At 37.8% G+C, this 25,176-nt stretch overlaps 1 protein-coding gene across 2 annotated transcripts in view; it reads left to right on the forward strand.

Annotated features, from left to right (window-relative positions):
* Window positions 1-25,176, forward strand: part of CPNE8 (copine 8) — a 280,044-nt gene that overhangs the window by 191,933 nt on the left and 62,935 nt on the right. For both annotated transcript variants that reach the window (XM_019960805.2, XM_070789278.1), the window contains 2 exons: window positions 18,449-18,502; window positions 19,106-19,167. In XM_019960805.2, coding sequence (XP_019816364.1) covers window positions 18,449-18,502; window positions 19,106-19,167 — 116 coding nt within the window. The remainder of the gene's footprint in view (window positions 1-18,448; window positions 18,503-19,105; window positions 19,168-25,176) is intronic.

Genomic DNA, 25,176 nt, shown 5'->3' on the forward strand with positions numbered 1-25,176 from the left:
ATTAGAACTGGACATGGAACAACAGACTGGTTCCAAATAGAAAAAGGAGTACATCAAGGCTGTATACTGTCCCCCTGCTTATTTAACTTCTACGCAGAGTACATCATGAGAAACTCTGGGCTGAAAGAAGCACAAGCTGGAATCAAGATTGCTGGGAGAAATATCAATAACCTCAGATATGCAGATGATACCACCGTTATGGCAGAAAGTGAAGAGGAACTAAAAAGCCTCTTGATGAAAATGAAAGAGGAGAGTGAAAAAGTTGGCTTAAAGCTCAACATTCAGAAAACGAAGATCATGGCATCTGGTCCCATCACTTCCTGGGAAATAGATGGCGAAACAGTGGAAACAGTGGCTGACTTTATTTTTCCAGGCTCCAAAATCACTGCAGATGGTGACTGCAGCCATGAAATTAAAAGACTCTTACTCCTTGGAAGGAAAGTTATGACCAACTTAGATAGCATATTCAAAAGCAGAGACATTACTTTGCCAACAAAGGTTCATCTAGTCAAGGCTATGGTTTTTCCAGTGATCCTGTATGGATGTGAGATTTGGACTGTGAAGAAAACTGAGTGCTGAAGAATTGATGCTTTTGAACTGTGGTGTTGGAGAAGACTCTTGAGAGTCCCTTGGACTGCAAGGAGAGCCAACCAGTCCATTCTAAAGGAGATCAGTCCTGGGTGTTCTTTGGAGGGACTGATGCTGAAGCTGAAACTCCAATACTTTGGCCACCTCGTGCAAAGAGTTGAATCACTGGAAAAGACTCTGATGCTGGACGGGGATTGAGGGCAGGAGAAGGGGACGACAGAGGATGAGATGGCTGGATGGCATCACCGACTCTATGGACATGAGTTTGAGTGAACTCCGGGAGTTGGTGATGGACAGGGGGCCTGGCGTGCTGCAATTCATGGGATCACAAAGAGTCAGACACGACTGAGAGACTGAACTGAACTGATGGTGGTTTTATTTCTAGTTTTTTAAGGAATTTCCATACTATATTCCACAGTGGTTGTATCAAATTTACATGCCCATAAGAGCATTCCCTTTTCTCCACACCCTCTCCAGCATTTATTGTTTGAAGACTTTTTGATTATGGCCATTCTGACCAGTGTGAGGTGATATCTCATTGTAGTTTTGATTTGGTTTTCTCTAATAATGAGCAATGTTGAGCATCTTAGGTCTGAAGTAGGTTTCTTGTAGACAGCATATATATGGGTCTTGTTTTTGTATCCATTCAGCCAGTCTGTGTCTTTTGGTTAGAACATTTAATCCATTTACATTTAAAGTAATTATTGGTATGTATGTTCGTATTGCCATTTTCTTAATTGCTTGGGGTTGATTGTAGAGATCTTTTTCTTTCTCTTGTATTTCTTGACTATATAATTCCCTTTAACATTTGTTGTAAAGCTGGTTTGGTGGTACTGAATTCTCTTAACTTTTGCTTGTCTGAAAAGCTTTTGATTTCTCCATCAATTTTGAATAAGATCCTTTCCAGGTATAGTAATCTTGGCTGTAGATTTTTCCCTTTCAGTGCTTTAAATATATCCTGCCATTCCCTTCTGGGCTGCAGAGTTTCTGCTAAAAGATCAGCTGTTAAGCATATAGGGTTTCCCTTGTATGTTACTTGTTGCTTCTCCCTTCCTGCTTTTAATATTCTTTCTTTGTGTTTAGTCTTTGTTTTTTTGATTACTGTGTGTCTTAGCATGTTTCTCCTTAGGTTTATCCTATATGGGACTTATTGTGCCTCTTGGACTTGATTGACTATTTCCTTTTCCATGTTGGGGAAATTTTCAAATATAAATTTTATCATACCCTTTCTTTTTCTCTTCTTCTGATGCTGCTGACCCCTATAATTTGAATGTTGGTGCATTTGATATTGTCCCAGAGGTCTCTGAGACTCAGTTCTTTTCATTCTTTTTACCTTATCCTGCTCTTCAGAAGTTATTTCCACCGTTTTATCTTCCAGCTCACTGATTTATTCTTCTGCTTCAGGTATTCTACTATTGATTCCTAGTTGATCGTGTGGATTTAATCTGTAGCTTGTACAGCTGGTAGGAAGGTTTTGAGTCTTCTTCCTTAGCCGCACTGCCCCTGGGTTTCATTTGTGGTTTTATTTCCACCTCTACATGTAGGTGATTTACTGGAATTTGCTCCTGAGGCTGCCCTGGAGGGCTTGGGTTTGCCCCTGTGAGAGCCAGGTGTGGAGGTGGTGCAGCTGCTTGGGTTTCAGGGGTTCTGGCAGCACCAGTTACTCAGGGGAGTTGGTGGCTAGGGCAGTAGGAAATATAGTGCTCTAGAAGGGTATGGCAACCAGTATTGGCCAATACAATTCCAGTATTCTTGCCTGGAGAACCACCTCCCTGATGGAGAAGGCTGGCAGGACACAGTCTACAGGGTTGCAAAGCATCGGACATGGTCGAAGCAACCCTGCATGCACAGACACAAGACTTTTTTTTGCCTGTAGCAGCTCTGCCCCAGTAAGAGTTGAACATGAAGATCGCACCACTGCTTGGCTTGTGGGGACCCTGGTGGTGCCAATTGTGCAGGGACATGGACTGCGTCTGCCACAGAAGTTATGGCCCTATCAGAGTCTTTTTTTATGAGCCTCTTGTAATTGGCGATTAGAAGGCCTCTTTGGCCAGTCTTTATCCATAGCTCTGCCCATTCAGGCACTTAAAGGGCTCCCTTGCTGGGGTCCTTCTCTGTTGTTCGGTGCATCAGGTATAGAGAGACTGCCCTGGCTGGGGTCCTACCCTGTAGATCGGCACATGAGGCACTTAAAGGGGCACCCTGGGTGGGTCCTACTCTGTAGTTTGCATATCAATCACTTAACAGAGCACCCTGGGTGGGGTCCTATGCTCTAGGTCAGTGCATCAGGTGTTTGGGCCACACTCTCTATCATTCGGCTGCTGATGCTGGCGTGTGGGGAGAGAGAGGCTATGGTGATGGCTGCATCCCCTACAGGTGACTCAGCAGTATCACCCTGCTTCCATGGCTGTCTGGCATTCCTCCACTGGCATTTCCCACCACAATCTCCTCTCTCACATCCCCTCACAGTCTCTCCACAGTCAACAGCAGCCCTTCCACTGGGATTGCTCCACAATCCCTAAACTCCAGCTCCCAGCTGCTGTGCCTTCCAGGGGACCAGAGTCCCTGTCCAGAGTATGAATGGCTGTGTTAAGGACTGTCTGATTCTCATCCCATTTAGGCTGCCACAAATCAGCTGTTTCACTCTCAGCCTTGAATGTTTCTCCTCTGATTCAGAAAATTGCCTTGATGTGAGGATCGGACCCCTGCTTCAGTACTCCCACCCACCGTGGACAGGTCCAGTTTTACTAACACTCCTTGTTTTCCCCCTAGTTCCTTCATCCTACCGTGTTTTGTATGGTTCTATATATTCTTTTCTGGTCAGGTACTGGTCAGGTACTCCTGTCCACTCTCAGCTTGTGTTCTGCATGCACTTCTGTGTCTGAAGGTGTATTCCTGATGTATCCGTGGAGAGAGATGTACTCCACGTCCACCTACTCCTCCTCCATCTTGTTCTCACTCTCCTCAACCCTTTTTTAACACAAAGAGAAAAATATGCATTTTAGTTGTGTCAGCAAGGTGTTACATAATTAGTTGTTTTTTTGCTTCGTGTGTTTGAACATCTTAACTGCTATTTAGATGAAGACTGAAGGAAATGAAAAAGTATGATTCAGTCATTAAAGAAACCCAAGTTATCAAAGCAAACAGATTAGTTATTTCTGACTTAAACCTACCTTGCCAGTTAACCGCCACATATTTGTTGAGCATAAGGTATGTTCTAGCACTATTAATCCTTGAGGTTTGTCATTTGTTACATTTTCTTTAATTATTTAAATTTAATATACATCAATAGCAAAGGAGAATATCCCAGTACTTAGTCAATAATGACAAATATTTTCCTCCAAACTGACACTAAACTAAAATTGGCCTCCTTTAAGTTAAGTGGAGAAATCTCCTCCTGTTGCTTTCCTAGGCTAAAGCAGTTGTATTTCACACATTCATTTGTTTATTAGTTTATGAATAAGATATTTATCACATGACTTCTATATTCTGCACTCTATATTAGACCCAAAGGATGGAGAGATAAATGAAAACTTCACTGTCTAATGGGAGAAACAAACACATAAAATATGTTTACATTACCTCGATAGGTGCTATATATAGCTAGCAGATATGAGATATCTAGAGGGGAGTGCAGCAAATTTAGCCCAAGAAACCTTCCCAGACAAAGACGAAGTTGGAGTAATGGAGCAATTTTTCTATCTGAGTCTTTCAGAAACCCATGTTAAGGCTTGAAATAGACAGTGAAATTAATATGACAGGTTGTACTTATATAGATATCTGTTCTTTCTCCATACCCTTAAGGTTGAAGAGGAACAATGCAAGCATATTAGTCCTTTTGTACTTAGAACACAGGTACTTTGCCTGTGTTCAGTAATAATGCTCCAGAGATCAATTACATTGAATTTCTGTATCTTTAAAATATGTTCTTCTCTTTGGATCTCTCTTATCCAACAAAGTTTGCTTAATGAGATTGGTGTCACATCTAATAACAAAAAAGCTTAGTAACAATTGTTCCTTATTAAATACCCTGCATGAATATTTGTGCCAAAATTTCAGATAACAATGTGTTCTTATTCTTTGTGTTATCAATAGAAGAGATTAGTCTGAAGAATATCTGGAAGAACTTTGTATGTTATATATAACATATATATAGATCTTGGTCCTATATACATTGGAAACTTCATTTTTTGCACACATGTAAGGGAATTCAGTTTTGTTGAGGCAACTAGGGAAATTTTCAATCATTATTCCTTCAAATATTCTTTGCCCCTTTCTCACTTTTCCTTCTGGTACTCCAAATACTTTCTATCTATCTATCTATGTATCTATCTATATATATATGTTTTTATATTTGATCATATCCCACATGTCTCATATGATTTGTTCTTATTTTTTATTTTTGTTTCTTACACTAGAAAATCTCATTTGACCCATCTTCAAGTTTACTCATTATTTCTTCTGCCAACTCAAATGTTTTATTAAGCCTCTCTAGCAAATATTTCATTTGTTACTGTACTTTTAAAGTTGAGAATTTCTATTTGGTTCTTTTTAATAATTTTGATCTTACTGATTTTTCTATTTGGTGAAATGTTATTTCATAGTTTATTTCACAGTTTATTTCTTCTTTATTTTGTAAATGTATTAATAGTGACTGATTTGAAGAATATATTAAATAAATTTCATATCTATAAGTTACCAAGGATATAGTCTATTGATTGCTTTTTTCTATGTATGGACCATACTTTCTTGTTTCTTTGCATATCTTATAATTTTGGTTGTTGTTGAATGCTGGAAATTTTTAAATATATAATATAGTTACACTGGAAATCAGATCCTCTGCTTTTTCCAGGATTTGCTGTTGTTGCTGTTTATGGATTTAGTGACTTTCTTGGAGTAATTCTGTAAAAGCTCTTTTCCTTTTCTTTGTGGTTCACTGCAGTCTGTGCCTTGTTAACTAGTGGTCAGCACATAATTTGACCAAGATTTGTGTATGTTGGTGCACTTCTTATATGTTCTAAGTGTAATATTCTGCCTTGGCTTTCACTTGATGCTTAAACAAAGACTCAGAGTCAGCCATAGATGAAGAATTATGGTTTCTTCAAGGTCTTCCTTGGCCATTCACACAGTTCTACACAAGCACGTGGCCTTCTAGATCCCCAGTAATATGCCTGAGCTTTTAAAAGCCCTCCTATTTGACACTGGATCAAGACGGTGAAAGAGTAGGCTATGGAGCTCATTTTCTCCTATAAATACATAAAAAATACATCTGCAAATGGAAGAGTTCTCATAGAACATCTATTGAACATGGGCAGAAGACCTCCGACTTCCAAAAAAGCAAGAAAATCGCTGGGCAGGGCAAAAGAAAAAGTTTAAAAAAAAAAAGGAGAAGGGGAGAAAGGAATCAGGATGGGACCTGGGACCTGTGTCCTTGGGAGGGAGCTGTGAAAGGGAAAATTTTTCTGCATGAAGGGAAGTCCATTCACTGGCAGGCAGATCAGCAGGGACAGAGAGGGAGCTTTGGAGCCTCAGAGGAGAGCATAGTAACTGGTTCACTGAAGCCAAAGCAGAGAGAGACTTGCACAGTCAGTGCTGCCCAGCACTCCCAAGCTTGAGGTACTCATCACTGAGGTAATGAGGGGCTTGTGCTTTGGAGGTAAGACCTAAGGAAGAGGACTGGGGTTGGCTGCATGGAGATAGCCTGAGGAGGCTAGGGTGTGTTGTGAGAGGAAGCCTGGGCCCACCAAGGAGGGAGGGCAATAATGTTGGAAGGGTGTGAGAGGAGAGGGCTGGGCCCACCACAGGAGCTTCTTTCTCTGCACTCACTCTGAGGTGGCAAGGCACCAGCAAAACAAGCTCCAGGGGTAGGTACGAGCCCCTGCTGTCATCTCAGACTCCAGAGGTAGGATCAGACTGCTGGTAAGGGTCTGTGACCAGGAGCCAACCACTGCTTCTCTCTTTCTGGGAGCCTGCTTGAGCTGTGTACCTGCACACCCCTTATCAAGGGGATAATGGCCAGCACAGGCTAAAGAAAGAGACAGCAAGCCTCCAAACCAAAAATAGCCTTCATACCAAAAAAATGTTAAACCATTTAAGCTACACAGAGAAGCTTCTGCATATAAATAGCCCTTTAAGACTACAGTAGATGATTGTTTCTGCTAAACTGACAAGAGAACTATAAGCAAAATGACAAAGTAGAGGAGCCACTCTCAGTTAATAGACCAAGAGAATTCCCCTGTGTCGGGAGCCGCGTTAGGCATTACTGACAAAATGGAGGCATGGCCCCAGGCACCCTCTCCTCATTCCACAGGCACAAACCCAGGATGAAGGAGTCAGGCCTTGTAATTCTGACTTGTTTTTTCCTCTCCTTGCTGAGTTGACTGAAAAGGAATATTAAGGTGCTTATTGTTCTTGAGAGGAGCATGAGAAGGCACAAAGCCTTCTGCAGCTGTGCTCAGAGAATAATTCATAAAGTTAATCATTGACATTTGTTTAAGGACTTTACAAAAGAGTGTTCCAGGATGAGCACATAGGCTGCAGCTCGAGGCCATGGGAGAGATTGCTTTCTGAAGCCTGTTTGTGAGGAAAAAGTTTATGGCAAAGGAGTTTACTGAATTTAGGCTTAAAAATAATTAATATAGTTAGAAGTTAAAGATTTAAGGAATGTTGTAAAGTTAGCATATTTTATTATAGCTCATAGAAGTTAGGAATTTTTAGAGACACTATAGCTAGAAGCCTTTTTAAGAGAGAGTGAGCTCAAGATGTTAGGGGCAAACAAGATTTAGGAAGATAAGTAGTAAACTGAGGAATGTAGCATGAGTTACAATGTAATCACAAGTTAACTATAGGACACATTAGAGGAAGTAGACAATAGATGGTAAGGCTGATTCTGAGAGAAGCACTGAAGCAGGAACTCTGAAGAGCAACAATGATTTATGGAGATAATAAATCTGGGTGAGGGGGAACTGAAAATGTCAAATCTCTGACATAATGTTTTTGTAAAAGTATAAAAGAGAATCTTAAACTTGAAATAAAGAGGCAGTCCAAAAGAAAATTGAGAGGCTGTCTCATTGCCGACACCATTCATCTCTTCAGGTTGAATCCCTGGCTGGGGGAGCTGGACTCTGGCACCCGTGAAGGAACAATGAAACACACCATTTGAATCTAATAGACACTTAGATCCAAATGGAGGTAATGAAAATATTGAAGAAATTAAGAAAGGATATGGACAGAAATGCAGATTACAGTAAAAAGGACTAGAAACTATAAGGAGGAGCCAAGAAAAGTCAGAAAATTAATTTACTGAGATGAAAACTGAGCTAAAAGCAAGATTAATAATGCAGAATAAAGAATAAGTGATATGAAAGATAGAATAATGGTCAGTAACCAATCAATAGCAGACAGAAAGCCAAACTGGGGAAAAAAATATTGAAAGCAATATAAGAGACCTGTGGGATAATATAAACTGTGCCAGTCTACACATAATCAGGGTTCTAGAAGGAGAAGAAAGAGAAAGGAGGACTGAAAATGTATTTGAAAAAATTGTGGCTGAAAACTTCCCAAATGTAATCAAGGAAACATGTATTCAGATACAGGAAGCACAGAGGGTTCTAAACAAGATGAACCCAAACAGACCTACACCAAGACATGTTAAAATGGCAAACATTAAAGAAAGGATTCTAAGGGCAGCAAGAGAAAAACAAGGAGTTCATTACAAGGAAATTCCCAGAAGGCTATCAGCTGATTACCTACAGAAACACTGCAGACCAGAAGGGAGTGGCAGAATATATTTAAAGTCTTGAAAGGGAAAATCTACAACCTAGAATACTCTATCCAAAAGTTTATCATTTAGAAAAGGAGGAGACGCAAAGAATTTCTCAGACAAGTAAAAGCTAAAAAAATATGGCAACACTAAATCTACCCTACAGTAAATATTGAAACATCTCCTCTGAGTGGAAAAGAAGCAAGAAGATACAGGAAGAAGAAAATCATAATTTGAAAGTAAATCACTTAAATTAGCCAGTATACAGATCAAACAGAGATAAAGGAAAAAATGTATTTTTGAAATCAATGATAAACACAAGGAACAGCAAAAAGATAGAGATGAAGGTGTAAAAAATAACATCAAAATCATAAAATATAAGGAAAGAGTAATAAAATGCAGATTCTTTTTTTTTTTTTACAGTGTGTTTAAGCCTATATTGCTATCAGATATAGGAAGGTGTTAACATACTTGAAAAATAGGGAAACCACAAATCAAAAACATACAATCAGATTCTTTTTTTTTTTTTACAGTGTGTTTAAGCCTATATTGCTATCAGATATAGGAAGGTGTTAACATACTTGAAAAATAGGGAAACCACAAATCAAAAACATACAATAGATTCACAAAAAATTAAGAGAACACAAGCATAAAATAAATCCTCAAACCACAAAAAGAAAGAAACAAGGAAAAAACAAAGAATCAATCAGAAAACAAGGTTTAATATGTCAATAAATATTTGCTTATCAATAATTGGGCAAAGTAATCAATATTCAGAAAACTAAGATCATGGCATCTGGTCCCATCACTTCATGGGAAATAGATGGGGAAACAGTGTCAACAGTGTCAGACTTTATTTTTTGGGCTCCAAAATCACTGCAGATGGTGATTGCAGCCATGAAATTAAAAGATGCTTACTCCTTGGAAGGAAAATTATGTCCAACCTAGATAGCATATTGAAAAGCAGAGACATTACTTTGCCAACAAAGGTTCGTCTAGTCAAGGCTATGGTTTTTCCTGTGGTCATGTATGGATGTGAGAGTTGGATTGTGAAGAAGGTTGAGCACCGAAGAATTGATGCTTTTGAACTGTGGTGTTGGAGAAGACTCTTAACAGTCCCTTGGACTGCAAGGATATCCAACCAGTCCATTCTGAAGGAGATCAGCCCTGGGATTTCTTTAGAAGGAATGATGCTAAAGCTGAAACTCCAGTACTTTGGCCACCTCATGCGAAGAGTTGACTTATTGGAAAAGACTCTGATGCTGGGAGGGGTTGGGGGCAGGAGGAGAAGGGGACGACAGAGGATGAGATGGCTGTATGGCATCACTGACTCTATGGACACGGGTTTGGGTCAACTCCGGGAGTTGGTGATGGACAGGGAGGCCTGGCGTGCTGTGATTCATGGGGTCGCAAAGAGTCGGACACGACTGAGCGACTGAACTGAACTGAACTGAATTGAATATTGTTGTTGTTGTTTAGTTACTAAGTCATGATGAACTCTTTGCCACCGCATGGACTGTAGCCTGCCATACTCCTCTGTCCATGTGGTTTCCCAGACAAAATTTTTGAATGGGTTGCCATGTCTTTCTCCAGGAGAGCTCCCCAACCCAAGGATAGAAACCACATCTCCTGCATTGCAGACAGATTCTTTACCACTGAGTAGACACCCTTCTTATTCACAGTCTCGATAAAATGTTTGGTTTTTATTAATATTTATTGGCATATCAGTTCAGTCACTCAGTCATGTCTGACTCTTTGTGACCACATGGACTGTAGTAGGCTTCCTTGTTCGTCCCCAACTCCCAGAGCTTACTCAAACTCATGTCCATCAAGTCGGTGATACCACCCAACCATAGTTTCTTTTAAATGTTGTTAGTTTCTTGCTATAAAGCAAAGTAAATCAATCATACAAATACATTTACCCACTCTTTTAAATTTCCTTCTAATTTAAATCACAATAGAGCAATGAGTAGAGATCCCTGTGCTAAACAGGAAGTTCTCATTAGTTGTCTGTTTTATACATAGTAGTGTAAATATTTCAGCCCCAGTTTCCCAGTTCATCCATCCCATTTTCCTCCCTTGGTAACCATATCTTTGATCTCTACATCTGTAACTCTATTTTTGCTTTGCAAATAAGTTCATCTCTACCATTTTTTGAGATTCCACATATAAGCCATATTATGCGATATTTGTTTTTCTCTTTCTGATTTACTACACACTCTGTATAACAACCTCTAGCTGCATCCATATCTTTGCAAAAGACACTCTTTCATTCCCTTTTATGATTGAGTAATATACCATTGTGGACTTCCCTGGTGGCTCAGCAGTAAAGAAGGAAAGGAAGAGACAGCTCCTTTCCTGCAAGGAAAGAGAGACAGCTTCAATCCTTGGGTCAGGAAGATCCTCTGGAGAAGAAAATGGCAACCCACTTGAGAATTCTTGCCTGGGCAATCCCATGGGCAGAGGAACCTGGTAAGCTACAGTGCATGAGGTCACAAAAGAGTCGGGCACAACGAGATTACAATATGCTGCCTATAAAAGACCCACTTAAGGGGAAAAGACACACATAGATTGGAAGTGAGGCGATGGAATGATTGTATATTTTGGAGATTAATCATTTATCAGTTGCTTCCTTTGCAGTTATTTTCTCCCATTCTGAGGGTTGTCTTTCCACCTTGTTCATAATTTCCTTTGCTGTGCAAAAGCTTTTATGTTTAATTATGACCTATTTGTTTACTTTTGTTTTCATTTCCATTACTCTAGGAGGTAGGTCAAAGAAGATGTTGCTGTGATTTATGTCATAGAGTGTTCTATCTATATATTCCTCTAAAAGTTTCATAGTTTCTGGCCTTACATTTAGATATTTATTCCATTTTGAGTTTCTTTTTATGTATGCTGTTAGGAAGTGTTCTAATCTTATTCTTATACATGTAGCTGTCCAGTATACCCAGCACCACTTATTGAAGAGACTATCTTTTCTCTATTGTATATTCTTGCCTCCTTTGTCAAAGATGCCAATAGATGCACAGGTTTATCTCTGGGCTTTCTATGTTCTTCCTTTTGTCTATATTTCTGTTTTTGTGCCAGTACCATGCACTCTTGACTATAGCTTTATAGTATAGTATGAAATCAGAAAGTTTGATTGATCCAGCTTCATTTTTCTTTCTCAAGAATTCTTTGTCTGTTCAGGGTCTTTTGTATTTCTGCACAAACTATATAATTTTTGTTCTAGTTCTGTGAAGAATGCTGTTGGTAATTTGATGAGGCTTGCATTGAATCTGTAGATTGCTTTGGGTAGTATAGTTATTTTCACAGTACTGATTCTTGTGATCCTAGAACAGGCTATATCTCTTCATCTGTCTGTGTCGTCTTTGATTTCTTTCATCACCATCTTACAGTTTTCTGCAACAGATCTTTTCTCTCTTTAAGTAGGTTTATCCCTAGTTATTTTATTTTATTTTTTTGTTGAAGCTTATGCAGCTCAATTTCATAAAGAAAAAAAAAAAACAATCAGAAAATGGGCAGAAGACCTAAACAGACATTTCTGCAAAGAAGACATACAGGTGGCCACCAAACATATTAAAAGATGCTCAGTATTGCTCACTATTAGATAAATGCAAGTCAAAACTACAATGAGTTATCACTTCACACTGGTCAGAATAGCCATCATTTAAAAATCTACAAACTATAAATGCTGAAGAAAGTGTGGAGAAAATGGAGTCCTCTTTCACTGTTGGTGAGAATGTACTCTGATACAACCACTATGGAAAACAGCATGGAGATTCCTTCAAAAACTAGGAATAAAACTACTATATGACCCAGAAATCCCAATTCTGGGCATATATTTTGAGAAAACCTTAATTCAAAAAGACCTGTGTGCTCCAATGTTCATTTTGCACTGTTACAATCACCAGGATATGGAAGCAATGTAGATATCCATTGACAGATGAACTGATAAATAAGTTGTGGCACATATATACAATGGAATATTACCCAGCCATAAAAATAAATGAATTTGAGTCAGTTAAAATGAGGTTAATGAACTTCAAGTCTGATATACAGTGAAGTAAGTCAGAAAGAGAAAACAGATATCATATGCTAATGCAAATATATGGAATCTAGAAAAATGGTGCTGATGAACCTATTTGCAGGGCATTTCTAGAGACAAAGATGTAGAAGACAATCTTGTGGACACAGTGGAGGAAGGAGAGGGTGAGATGAATTGAGATAGTACCATTAACATGTACACACCACCATGTGTAAAACAAGTAATGGGAAGCTGCTCTGTAACTCAGTCTGGTGCTCTGTGACAACCTACAGGGATCAGAGGAGGGAGTGAGAGGGAGGCTCAAGAGGGAGAGAATGTATATACTCATGGCTGATTTGTGTTTCTATACAGCAGAAACCAATACAACATTGTAAAACAGTCATCCTCCAATTAAAAATAAAAAGTGAGGGGATGGAAAAATGTTTTATGCAAATGGAAATGAAAAGAAACTGGGAGTTGCAATACTCATATCAGACAAAATAGACTGTAAAGCAAAGACTAAATAAAGAAGGTAAAAATGTATATAGAAAAAGGTAAAAAAAAAAATACTTAATGAAAAAAGAATCAATTACAGTCATTAGCATATATGCATCTAATATAGAAGCACCCAAATACATAAAATAAATGCTAACAAACATAAATGGAGAAATCAACAGGATAGTAGTAACAGTAGGAGACTTTGACACCCCGCTGACATCAATGGAAAGATCTTCTGGACAGAAAATCAATAAGCAACATAGATCCTGAATGATGCAATAGAGCAGTTAGACTTAATTGGTATTTTCAAGACATTACATAAAAAAAATCACAACACACATTCTTGTCAAGTGCACATCAAACATTCTCTAGGATGGACCACATACTGGGCACAACAAACTTCAACAAATTTAAGAGTAGAGAAATTATTTCAAGAATATTCTCTGACCACAACAACATAAAACTAGAAATCAACCATAGGAAAAGACATGAAAAAATATGATTACATGGAAACCAAAGTACAAGCTACTAAAAAATGAATGGATCAAAGAGGAAATCAAAAGGAAATTTTAAAATACCTTGCAACAAATGACAAAACACAGCCAACAAAATCTATGAGGTGCTACAAATGCAGTTCTTGGAGAGAAGCTCATAGCAATACAGGTCTTTATCAAAAATCAAGAAAAATCTCAAGCAACCTAACCTATCACCTAAAACAATTAGAAAAAAAAAGAACTAGCAAAACCTAAAGTCAGGAGAAGGAAGGGAATATTAAAGATCAGGAAGGAAATAAAAGACTAAAAAATAAAACAAAACTCCAATAAAACCAAGGTCAAGTACTTTGAAAGGATAAAGAAAATTGAATGCCTCTGGCCAGGCTCACCAAAAAGAAAAGTAAAAGAATCCAAATAAAATAAGAAATTAAAAAAGAGAGTATCAAAAATCTGATACTGCAGAAAACCAAAAAAATACATAAAAGAATACTATGAACGATATATGCCAACAAATCTGACAACCTAGAAGAAATGAACAACTTTCTAAAAACATACAGCCCACCAAAATTGAATCAAGCAGAAATAGATAATTGAACAGACCCATCACTTGAAGTTAAATAGAATCTGTGATTTTTTAAAAAAAAGAAAACTACCTTTAAAAAGCACCCTATAAACAAAAGTCCAGGACCAGATGGTTTCATAGGTACATATGACCACACATACAAAGAAAACTGTTTCTCTTCAAACTCTTCCAAAAGAGAGTGAACACTCCCAAGACATTCTGTGAAGCCACAATCATCCTGCACCAAAACCAGATAAGATGCCACCAATAAAGCAAATTACTGGTCAATGTCTTTTATGAATATAGATTCAAAAATTTTCAACAAAATATTAACAAATTGAATCCAACAACACATAGAAAAAGTTCCTACACCATGACCAAGTGGGATTCATTAGAAGTTCACAAGGATAGTTTAACATGCACAAATCAATTAATGCAGTACACCACACTGAAAAAGAAAAAAAACACATAATCAACTCAATAGATGCAAAAAAAAAAAGCATTTTAAAAAATTCAATATTCATTTATGATAAAAAAAAAAAAAACTCTTACCAAAGTGAAAATAGAAGAAACATCAGTTCAGTTCAGTTCAGTCCCTCAGTCGTGTCCGACTCTTTGTGACCCCATGAATCGCAGCACACCAGGCCTCCCTGTCCATTACCAGCTCCCGGGGTTCACTCAGACTCACGTCCATCGAGTCAGTGATGCCATCCAGCCATCTCATCCTCTGTTGTCTCCTTCTCCTCCTGCCCCCAATCTCTCCCAGCATCAGGGTCTTTTCCGATGAGTCAACTCTTCGCATGAGGTGGCCAAAGTATTGGAGTTTCAACTTCAGCATCAGTCCTTCCAATGAACACCCAGGACTGATCTCCTTTAGGATGGACTGGTTGGATCTCCTTGCAGTCCAAGGGACTCACAAGAGTCTTCAGCTCCACAGTTCAAAAGCATCAATTCTTCGGCACTCAGCTTTCTTCACAGTCCAACTCTCGCATTCATACATGACCACTGGAAAAACCATAGCTTTGACTAGATGGACCTTTGTTGGCAAAGTAATGTCTCTGCTTTTGAATATGCTATCTAGGTTGGTCATAACTTTCCTTCCAAGGAGTAAGAGTCTTTTAATTTCATGGCTGCAGTCACCATCTGCAGTGATTTTGGAGCCCAAAAAAATAAAGTCTGACACTGTTTCCACTGTTTCCCCATCTATTTCCCATGAAGTGTTGGGACCAGATGCCATGATCTTAGTTTTCTGAATGTTGAGCTTTAAGCCAACTTTTTCACTCTCCTCTTTCACTTTCAGGGCACCATAAAACTCCTAGAAGAGAGTACAGGCAAAACATTCTCTGACATAAATCAAACAAATGTTTTCTTAGGTCAGTCTCCCAAAGCAATAGAAATAAAATCTAAAATAAGTTGCACCTAATCAAACTTACAAGCTTTTGCATAGTAAAGGAAACCATTAAAAAAAAAAAAAACAATGAAAAGGCAACCTGCAGAAGGGGAGAAAATGTTTGCAAATGATGCCACTGACAAGGGCTTAATCTCCAAAATATACAAACAGGTCATACAACTCAACAACAACAACAAAAAAAAACAACCCATTTGGAAAATAGGAAGAAGCCCTTAATAGACATTTCTTTAAAGACATCTGGCCAGTAGGCACATGAAAAGATGCTCAACATCGCTAATTAGTAGACAAATGCAAGTCAAAACTGTAATGAAGTAGCAGTTCACACCAGAGTGGTCATCATTAAAGAGTCTACAAATAACACATGCTAGATAGGGTATGGAGAAAAGGGAATCCTCCTACAGCATTGGTGGCAATGTAAGTTGGTGCAGTCACTATGGAGATTCCTTAGAAAATTAAACATAAAAGTACCATGTGATCCAGCAATCCTATTCCTGGGCATATACCCAGACAAAACTAATTCAAAAGGTATACAGACATCTATGTTCATAACAGCACTGTTCACAGTAGTCAAAATATGGAAGCAACCTAAATGTCTATTGACAGATGAATGGATAAAGAGTAGGTGCTACAAATAAACAATGGAATACTACTCAGTCATAAAAAATAATGCCATTTGCAGCATCATGGATGCAACTAGAGATTATTATACTAAGTGAAGTAAGTCAGAAAGAAAGACAAATACCGTGTGATACCACTTGTATGTGGAACCTAAAATATGGCACCAATGAACCTATCTACAAAATAGAAACAGACTCAGAAACATAGAGATCAGACTTGTGGCTGCCAAGAGGAAGGGTGACTAGGATTTGGGGTTGGTAAATGCAAACTATACATTTAGAGTAGATACACAAGTCCTACTGTTTAGCACAGGGAACTACATCCAATGTCCTAGGATAAACCATAATGGAGAAGAATATTTAAAAAGATTGTATTTATATATGTATAAAACTGAGTCACTTTGCTGTACAGCAGAGATTGGCACTACATTGTAAATCAACTATACTTCAATAAAAAATATATTATAAAAAGAAAAAATTTTAAATATAAAACAAAACAAAATGTTAGAAAAGAATCAGAGACAACTCAAGCAGCAAGAACATTAAGGAACAAATTCAAACAATTAGTAAGTCTACAAGCTGGCATTTAATCAGGTGTTTGGGTTGTTGTTTTTGACTCCAATAATAGTTAAAATCTTTTTCTACATGTATTCTTTTAAAGGCTGTGTAGAAAAAAAAAAGCATAAATCACACAGATTACTTTTATATCCCTGTTAAAAGTCTATAACTACTAATAAGAAGATAAGACAAAGAGGAGTAAATCCCTATGGATGTCTTCTTATCTTGCCTACCTTGTAGGGTATGATTCTCAGCCATGCAGAATTAAATGGGACAATGAAAAGCCCGTAGGTCATATCATTTAAAACCCTATTGAGAACTAAATAAAATTCCTAAAGTGAAAATACATAAGTAAATAAATAAATGCTGCCTGCTGATTTATAGACTTATTTTGTCAGGTAAAGACCTTTTCCTCATGGTTCTCCAGACTTATGGGGCTACCTTCAAAACTGCAGTTGTGGTGGTTTAGAGCCGGTATTGAAGTAATTGCTAGGTATACAGTAGGATATACTGATGGTATGCTTGTTACTAGGGGCTCAGGTGAGTGTGGGTTAGGTTTGCTGCTGGCTGGATGAGACTGGCTCCAGTACCTTTGTTCAGTAGGGTGGTCCTGGGCCACGGTTCCTTTTCAGAGTGCACAGTTGAGACCTCAGTTGGTCAGCCTATTTCTAGGTTTGTGAATCCATGTGGCTCCCACCAGGACTCCAAACTTTTACACATTATTATGTGTCTGATGGAAATTACTATCATTATTAAGCAATAAGTGCAGCCCTTAAATGCCTTCCCAGGTGATGCTATGAGGGGCTTCCCTCCTAGCTCAGTTGGTAAAGAATCTGCCAGCAATGCAGGAGACCTGGTTTCCATCCCTGGGTCAGGAACATCCCCTGGAGGAGGAAATGGTAACCCACTCCAGTATTCTTGCCTGGAGAATCCCATGGACAGAGGAGCCTGGCAGGAGCCTGTGTCCATGAGATCACAAGGGTCAGACACGACTTAACAACTATACCACCAACACCACCACCAGGTGACGTTAGTGGTAAAGACCACCTGCCCATGCAGGAGGCCTAAGAGACATGAGTTTGATCCCTGGGTAGGGAAGATCCCCTGGAGGAAGACATAGCAACCCACTCCAGTATTCTTGCTGGAGAATTCCATGGACAAAGGAGTCTGGAGTGCTATGCTCCATAGGGTCAAAAAGAGTCAAACACAATTGAAGCGACTTAGCACGCATGCACAGAGACCCTAAAGAGTCAAATATTTGAATGATTTGTCATTACTGTATATAATCAAATAAGAACTGTTATGTCTTAAATATATTTTATTTGAGAAATCTATAGTTTTTCTACAAATCAATCACTAATATTTGAGACCTCACAGCAAGAAGATGTATTTGGGTAGGGTAATCAATGCATAAGGTAATTGAGAAGAATATTACTGAAAAAAAGATTTTTTTAAAGAAGATAATCACTAGTCATTTTGCAGAGACATTTTGGCTAATAGACTCAAGGAGTTGTACTAAAGACATTGCTGCTGCTGCTGCTGCTGCTACGAAGTCGCTTCAGTCATGTTTGACTTTGTGCGACCCCATAAACGGCAGCCCACCAGGCTCCCCTGTCCCTGGGATTCTCCAGGCAAGAACACTGGAGTGGGCTGCCATTTCCTTCTCCAATGCATGAAAGTGAAAAGTGAAAGTGAAGTCGCTCAGTCGTGCCCGACTTCTAGTGACCCCATGGACTGCAGCCTAACAGGCTCCTCCATCCGTGGGATTTTCCAGGCAATAGTAGTGGAGTGGGGTGCCATTGCCTTCTCCAACTAAAGACTTTAGTAAGTAAATAAATCCATAATATGTGAAGACACCAGGTTGGACTATACATTTTTAAAATATTTCAGTATAAATCCTAACATTGTAATTGTTTTATCTGCTCTTGAAGGTGATAAATCCCAGAAAGAAAGGAAAAAAGAAGAAATATACTAATTCAGGAACAGTAAGTCAAATTTTATGTTATACATTAAGGATTCAAATAGATGAATTAAAATATATATATATATAATATTTGGTATCAAATAGAAGCAAGTAAAAACTGAACTCTTTCATTAGGGTTTTAATATGAAGGTATATAATACAAAATTAACTTTCCATGGGAATGATTGTAATAGAGAACACCTCATAGGACATAGCAATACAGCTTCCTGCAAGTTGTTTAGGGGTTGAATTGTGTCTGAAGGAAGAGGAAGTTTCATTATGAATTCTTCATTTAATGAAATCACACGAGAAAATCAAGCAGGCCTGAAAAAGTGAAGTAACCCTGTGTCCTTGTAGATAATTTGCATGTTGTTCTTCAAAGGAAGTAAATTGGTCATAGAAAGGAGTTACTTAATTTTTAGCCCCTTTTCTTCTGATAATTTTAAATATAAGAATAATCAGTCCTAGAAGAGTTTGAAATAGATTATCTTTATTGATTTACAAAATGCTAGGAAATATAATTTTCTCACTAACACTTAGAAAAAAGTCCAGTTGGGATTGCAATTAGTACTAGTACTAGTATATAATTCTCTTGTTTTTATTTTCTTTTGTTTTCTTTCTTCAGGTCACCTTGCTGTCTTTCTTGGTAGAAACAGAAGTTTCATTCCTTGACTATATTAAGGGAGGGTAAGTCATTATCTGAAATTGTTTCATTGCTTAAGCAATGCTGAAAGGCAAGTTTGAATGTGTTTAGAAACTTCATGACAACAGCTGTCAGAGACATCACTTCTGTAAACCTCTTCCAAATGATGATTAAGAGGGTTTTGTTGTTGTTCTTTTTTGTTTGTTTTTGCCAATACTGATTTATTGCTAGAGTGTTGTCAAGCCAAAGTGGAGGCAAAGGAACGAACACAGTTTCCTCCAAAACAGAGAGCTTAACCCCTATTGCTCTTTGTTAAGAAAACAAAACAAAAGCTATACTAGCCCAAATGGGCATTCTTTGCTATATATGGGCATCTTGAAACCTGCCACTTGGACATAGATTGAGACTACAGGCTGATTGTTTCAATAAAGTCAAAGAAAAACATACTAAGAAGGAAAAATGTTTGCCAACTCTCCTTAGTATTCCAATATCTCTGAATATTGTTGTCTTTTGAAGATGGGAAAATAGACAGTTGAATTTGTCATAAAAAATATATTCCTATGTAAATAAACTCCTTGGTACAGTAGGTAAAAAGATAAAAAAGATGAACTCTCTTAGCATGCTCTTTATAAACTTTTTTTTTTTTTTAAGAAAAAAAAAGCACTTGATAGATCTGGCTATAATTTGCATGTTGAAATGATAATTTCAAGTTTTAAAATTCAAAATTCCTTTCAAGTTTGTTCTTTTGGCTTTGCTTTGTGAGTCTTTAAGTTAGTGGTACGTGTGTGTGTGAGAAAGAAATACCCAATATGTATTGTCAGCAGTACAAATCTAATAATATTTTCATGTGAATCTATCATTAAAGATATTTTCAGAATCTGTTACGAATAAATCAATTTTATTGGGTATTCATATTCTTCTTTTGAAGATTCCTAGGGCTAATTAGGGAGAAGGCAATGGCACGCCACTCCAGTACTCTTGCCTGGAAAATCCCATGGACAGAGGAGCCTGGTAGGCTGCAGTCCATGGGGTCGAAAAGAGTCGGACACGACTGAGCGACTTCACTTTCACTTTTCACTTTCATGCATTGGAGAAGGAAATGGCAACTCACTCCAGTGTTCTTGCCTGGAGAATCCCAGGGACGGGGGAGCCTAGTGGGCTGCAGTCTCTGGGGTCTCACAGAGTCGGACATGACTGAAGCAACTTAGCAGCAGCAGCAGCAGCAGGGCTAATTAGAACAAATGGGTTTCAGTAATACCTAAGCAATAAACTTCTTGACCACTGTCATTTTTATACTGCTTACCACCTCCAAGATTTTATTTTATTTATTTTTGGCTTACATGTGTCCAACTTACAGCACTATCTGTGCTGGAAGAAATGTGACATTTCCTGCCAGATTGTTGTTTTTTAATAGCTACATTGTCTTTGGCTCCTTGCAACCCTATGGACTTTAGCATGGCGGGCTCTTTTGTCTTCCATTATTACCTGGAGTTTGCACAAATTCACGTTCATTGAGTTGATGCTGTCATCCAACCGTCTCATCTTCTGCCACCACCTGCTACTTTTGTCTTCAGTCTTGCCCAACATCAGGTATTTTTCATCTCTTTGCATAGGTGGCCAAAGTATTGGAGATCCAACTTCAACAATAGTCCTTCCAGCGAACATTCAGAGTTGATTTCCTTTAAAATTGACTGGTTTGGTCTCCTCACAGTCCAAGAGACTCTCAGGAGTCTTTCGACATCACAATTTGAGAGCATCAGTTCTTCGGCACTTAGCCTTCTTTATGGTCCAACACTCACATTAGCATACGACTACTGGAAAAACCATAGCTTTGACTATGCAGACGTTTGTTGACAAAGTGATGTCTCTTGCTTTTAAATACAATGTTTAGATTTGTCATAGCTCTTTCCAAGGAACAAGCATCTTTTAATTTCATTACTGTAGTCATCGTCTGCAGTGATTTTGGAGCCCAAGAAAAGAAAATCTGTCACTATTTCTACTTTTTCCCTTCTATTTGCCGTGAGGTGATGGGACCAGATGCCATGATCTTAGCTTCTCATTTTTTTTTTTTTAACGTTGAGTTTCAAGCGAGTTTTTTTCACTCTCCTCTTTCCTCCTCATCAGGAGGCTCTTTGATTCCTCTTCACTTTCTGCCATTATAGTGATATCATCTGCATATCTGATGTTGCTGATATTTCTCCTGGCAGGCTTGATTCCAGCTTGCGATTCATCCAGCCTGGAATTTCGCATGATATACTCTACATAAAAGTTAAATAAATAAAGTGACGATATACAGCCTTGTACTCCTTATCCAATTTTGAACCAGTCAATTGTTCCATTTCTGGCTTTGTTGCTTCTTGACCCATAGGTTTCTCAGGCAACAGATAAAGTGGTCTGGTACTCCCATCTCTTTGAGTATTTTCCACAGTTTTTTGTGTTCCATATAGTCAAAGGCTTTAGCATAATCAATGAAGCAGATGTAGATATTTTTCTGGAACTCTCTTGCTTTCTCTATGATACAGTGAATGTTGGCAATTTGGTCTCTGGTTCCTCTGCCTCTTCGAAACTCAGCTTGGAATTTCTGGAAGTTCTCATTTCATGTACTGCTGAAATCTAACTTGAAGGATTTTGAGCATAACCTTGCTAGCATGTGAAATAAGCACAATTATGCAGTGGTTTGCACATTCTTTGGCATTGCCCTTCTTTGGGATTGGAATGAAAACTGAACTTTTCCAGTCCTGTGTCCATTGCTGAGTTTTCTAAATTTTCTGGCATATTGACTGCAGCACTTTCATAGCATAATCTTTTAAGATTTTAAATACCTCAGCTGAAATTCTGTCACCTCTAATAGCTTTGTTTGTAGTAATGCTTCCTAAGGCCCACTTGATTTCACACTCTAGGATGTCTGACTCTAGGTGAGTAACCACGCTATCCTGGTTATCCAGGTCATTAAGACCTTTCTTATTTAGTTCTTCTTCATATTCTTTCCACCTCTTCTTAATCTCTTCTGTTTCTGTTATGTCCTTACCATTTCTCTCCTTTATCATGCCTATCCTTGCATGAAATGTTCCCTTGATATCTCCAGTTTTCTTGAAAAGATTTCTAGTCTTTCCTATTCTATTGTTTTCCTCTATTTCTTTCCACTGATCATGTAGAAAGGCCTTCTAATCTCTCCTTGCTATTCTTGAATGGAACTCTGCATTCAGTTGGGTATATCTTTCGCTTTCTCCCTTGCCTTCCACTTCTCTTCTTTCTTCAAATATCTGTAAAACCTCCTCAGACAACCACTTTGCCTTCTTGCATTTCTTTTTCTTTAGGATGGTTTTGGTCACTGCCTCCTGTGCAATATTATGAACCTCTGTTCATAGTTCTTCAGGCACTGATTTAATCCCTTGAATCCATTCATCACCTCCCCTGTTTAATTAAAAGGGATTTGATTTAGGTCATACCTGAATGGCCTATTGGTTTTCCCTACTTTCGTCTATTTCAACCTGAATTTTGCAATAAGGATCTCATGATCTGAGCCACAGTCAGCTCCAGATCTTGTTTTTAATGACGTATAGGGCTTCTCCTTCTTTGGCTGAACAGAACATAATCAATCTTATTTTGATATTGATCAATCTGTGATCTCTGTGTTTAGAGTCATCTCTTGGGTTGTTGGAAAAGGGTGTTTGCTATGACCAACATGTTCTTTTGACAAAATTCTGTTAGCCTTTGTGCTGCTTCACTTTGTACTCAAAGGCCAAACTTGCCTGTTTTTCTGGGTATCTCTTGACTTCCTCCTTTTGCATTCCAATCTCCTATGTCATTTTGGTGACTGCACCGAAGTACTGCATCTCAGACTCTTTTGTTGATTATGAGGGCTGCTTCTTTTCTTCTAAGGGATTCTTGCCCACAGTAGTAGATATAATGGTCATCTGAATTAAATTCACCACTCCTGTCCATTCTAGTTCACTGATTCTGTAGATGTCAATGTTCAATCTTGCCATCTCCTGCTTGATCTTCTCCCATTTACCTTGATTCATGGACCTAACATTCCAGTTCCTATGCAGTATTTTTCTTTATAGCACTGTCAGATTTTACTTTCACCAGTTGATACATCCACAGCTGAGCATCATTTCAGCTTTTGTGCAGCTGCTTCATTCTTATTGGAGCTATTAGTAATTGCCCTGTGTTCTTCCTCAGTAGTATATTGGACAGCTTTTGACTTGAGCTGCTGATGATCTTCTGGCACCATATCTTTTTGCCTTTTCACATTGTCCATGGGATTCTCCAAGCAAGAATACTGGAGTGGGTTGCCATTTCATCCTCTTATGAACCACATTTTATCAGAATGCTTCACAATGACCCATCCATTTTGGGTGGCCCTGCGCACATGGCTTCAATGAGTTATGCAATCCCCTTCACCATGATAAGGCTGTGATCAGTGAGGGGGTTTCTAATAGAAGTCATGTATAAATGGAGCCCCAACCCATGAGGTATACTTTGTTCTAATCCTGGCTTCCCAAAACTTTTACAGGAACCCATTTTTTACTTATAAATGGATCATGGAGAAATAGAATTTGAAATTTACTACATAATTAATGTAACTATACTTACATTTATACCTAAAAAGGACATGAAAAATATCTTCATATGACTCATTTTTATATAAAAAATTTGTATAATAAAGGCATGTATCTTTTACATATACTACAATTACACATTTACCTATTGTTCATCACTGTTTCTAATACTTAGTATTATACAGATATTTTCCCTTTGGTGATAGAATCCAAATAGGGAATGCAAGATAGTTGTTGTAGTATGTATATTTATGTGTCTTTGCTCTTCAGGACTTGTTGTAAGCAACTGGGTATGAAATTTAAATTCTAATTTGTGTTAATAATACAGTGAGGAGATCTGGTTTTATCATGACACTCCTATCACTTCAGTTTCCTGTAGTTTACATGAGTTGCCTTCATTTCTTTCATGAGCTTAATATACCTTATTTATTTCCTTTCATTCTGAAGTTCTTGTTTATATTCCTACAGAAAACTTACTCTCACCTATCAACTTATTACACAGTGTAATTTGCATATAGTAAAATTGCTAATACCTGATAGTAAGTGCCTCAAAGTAATTAACTTTACCCATCTCTCCATTGGCTCCTTTTCATTTCTGCTCACCTCCTTTCTCCTTCTCCCTCTTTCTCTTATGAGTAATATTCATGTTGATAATTTCCTCTTTTTTGAAACAAAAATAATGAAGTTTATTTAGTTGATGTACTGGTAATTTTCAATCTTTTTGGAACTAATGTTTTTTTATCTCCATTGCTGCTAGTGAAAAATACAGCTTAATTAACATAGCCTAAGGAAGAGTGATGCTTTGGCATGTAGAATATCTAAAAATTTTAATATCTAAATTTCTAAAATATTTCAGTAATATCTAAAATATCTCAATAATATCTAAAATAATATCTAAAATATCTCAATATCTAAAAATCAGATATTGATATTTATGAAGATTTAAGCTTTATTTAAATGTGAGTTATAAGGATTTATTAGGGCGGTTACTTCATGGATTTCCTGATAGACTCTAATTATAAGAAATGAGGAACAGAGTTTTATATTGTCATTTTCAAAATCTCTACTGGGATGAAACCATAAATCGTAGCCATTTGAAATGGAGAACATGGAAACCAATGCAGAAATGTAGCAACATCTATTCCAAATATTTCAACAGATAACATTTATTTTTCTTAATATATTTCCTATTGATTTCTTTAGACATTGTAAGAGACTTCCCTGGCAGTCAGTGGTTAAGACTTGTCCTTCCACTGCAGCGAGCATGGGTTAAATCCCTGGATAGGTATTATTTTCTTCTTTTACTATTAAGAAATCTCATCCGCTTAGTAGATAAATGCACTGCAATGTTGGAAAATTGTACTGAGCAGACACATAATAACATAAACTTTCTGAATAACAGCAAAACAGAATATGAACTGCATTCATTTCAAATTAAAATTAAGTATAATAATTGACAGTTATTATGTTTTCAATAATGTCTATTGA

This window comes from Bos indicus, chromosome 5 (genome assembly GCF_029378745.1).
Source record: "Bos indicus isolate NIAB-ARS_2022 breed Sahiwal x Tharparkar chromosome 5, NIAB-ARS_B.indTharparkar_mat_pri_1.0, whole genome shotgun sequence".
Lineage (NCBI taxonomy): Eukaryota > Metazoa > Chordata > Mammalia > Artiodactyla > Bovidae > Bos > Bos indicus.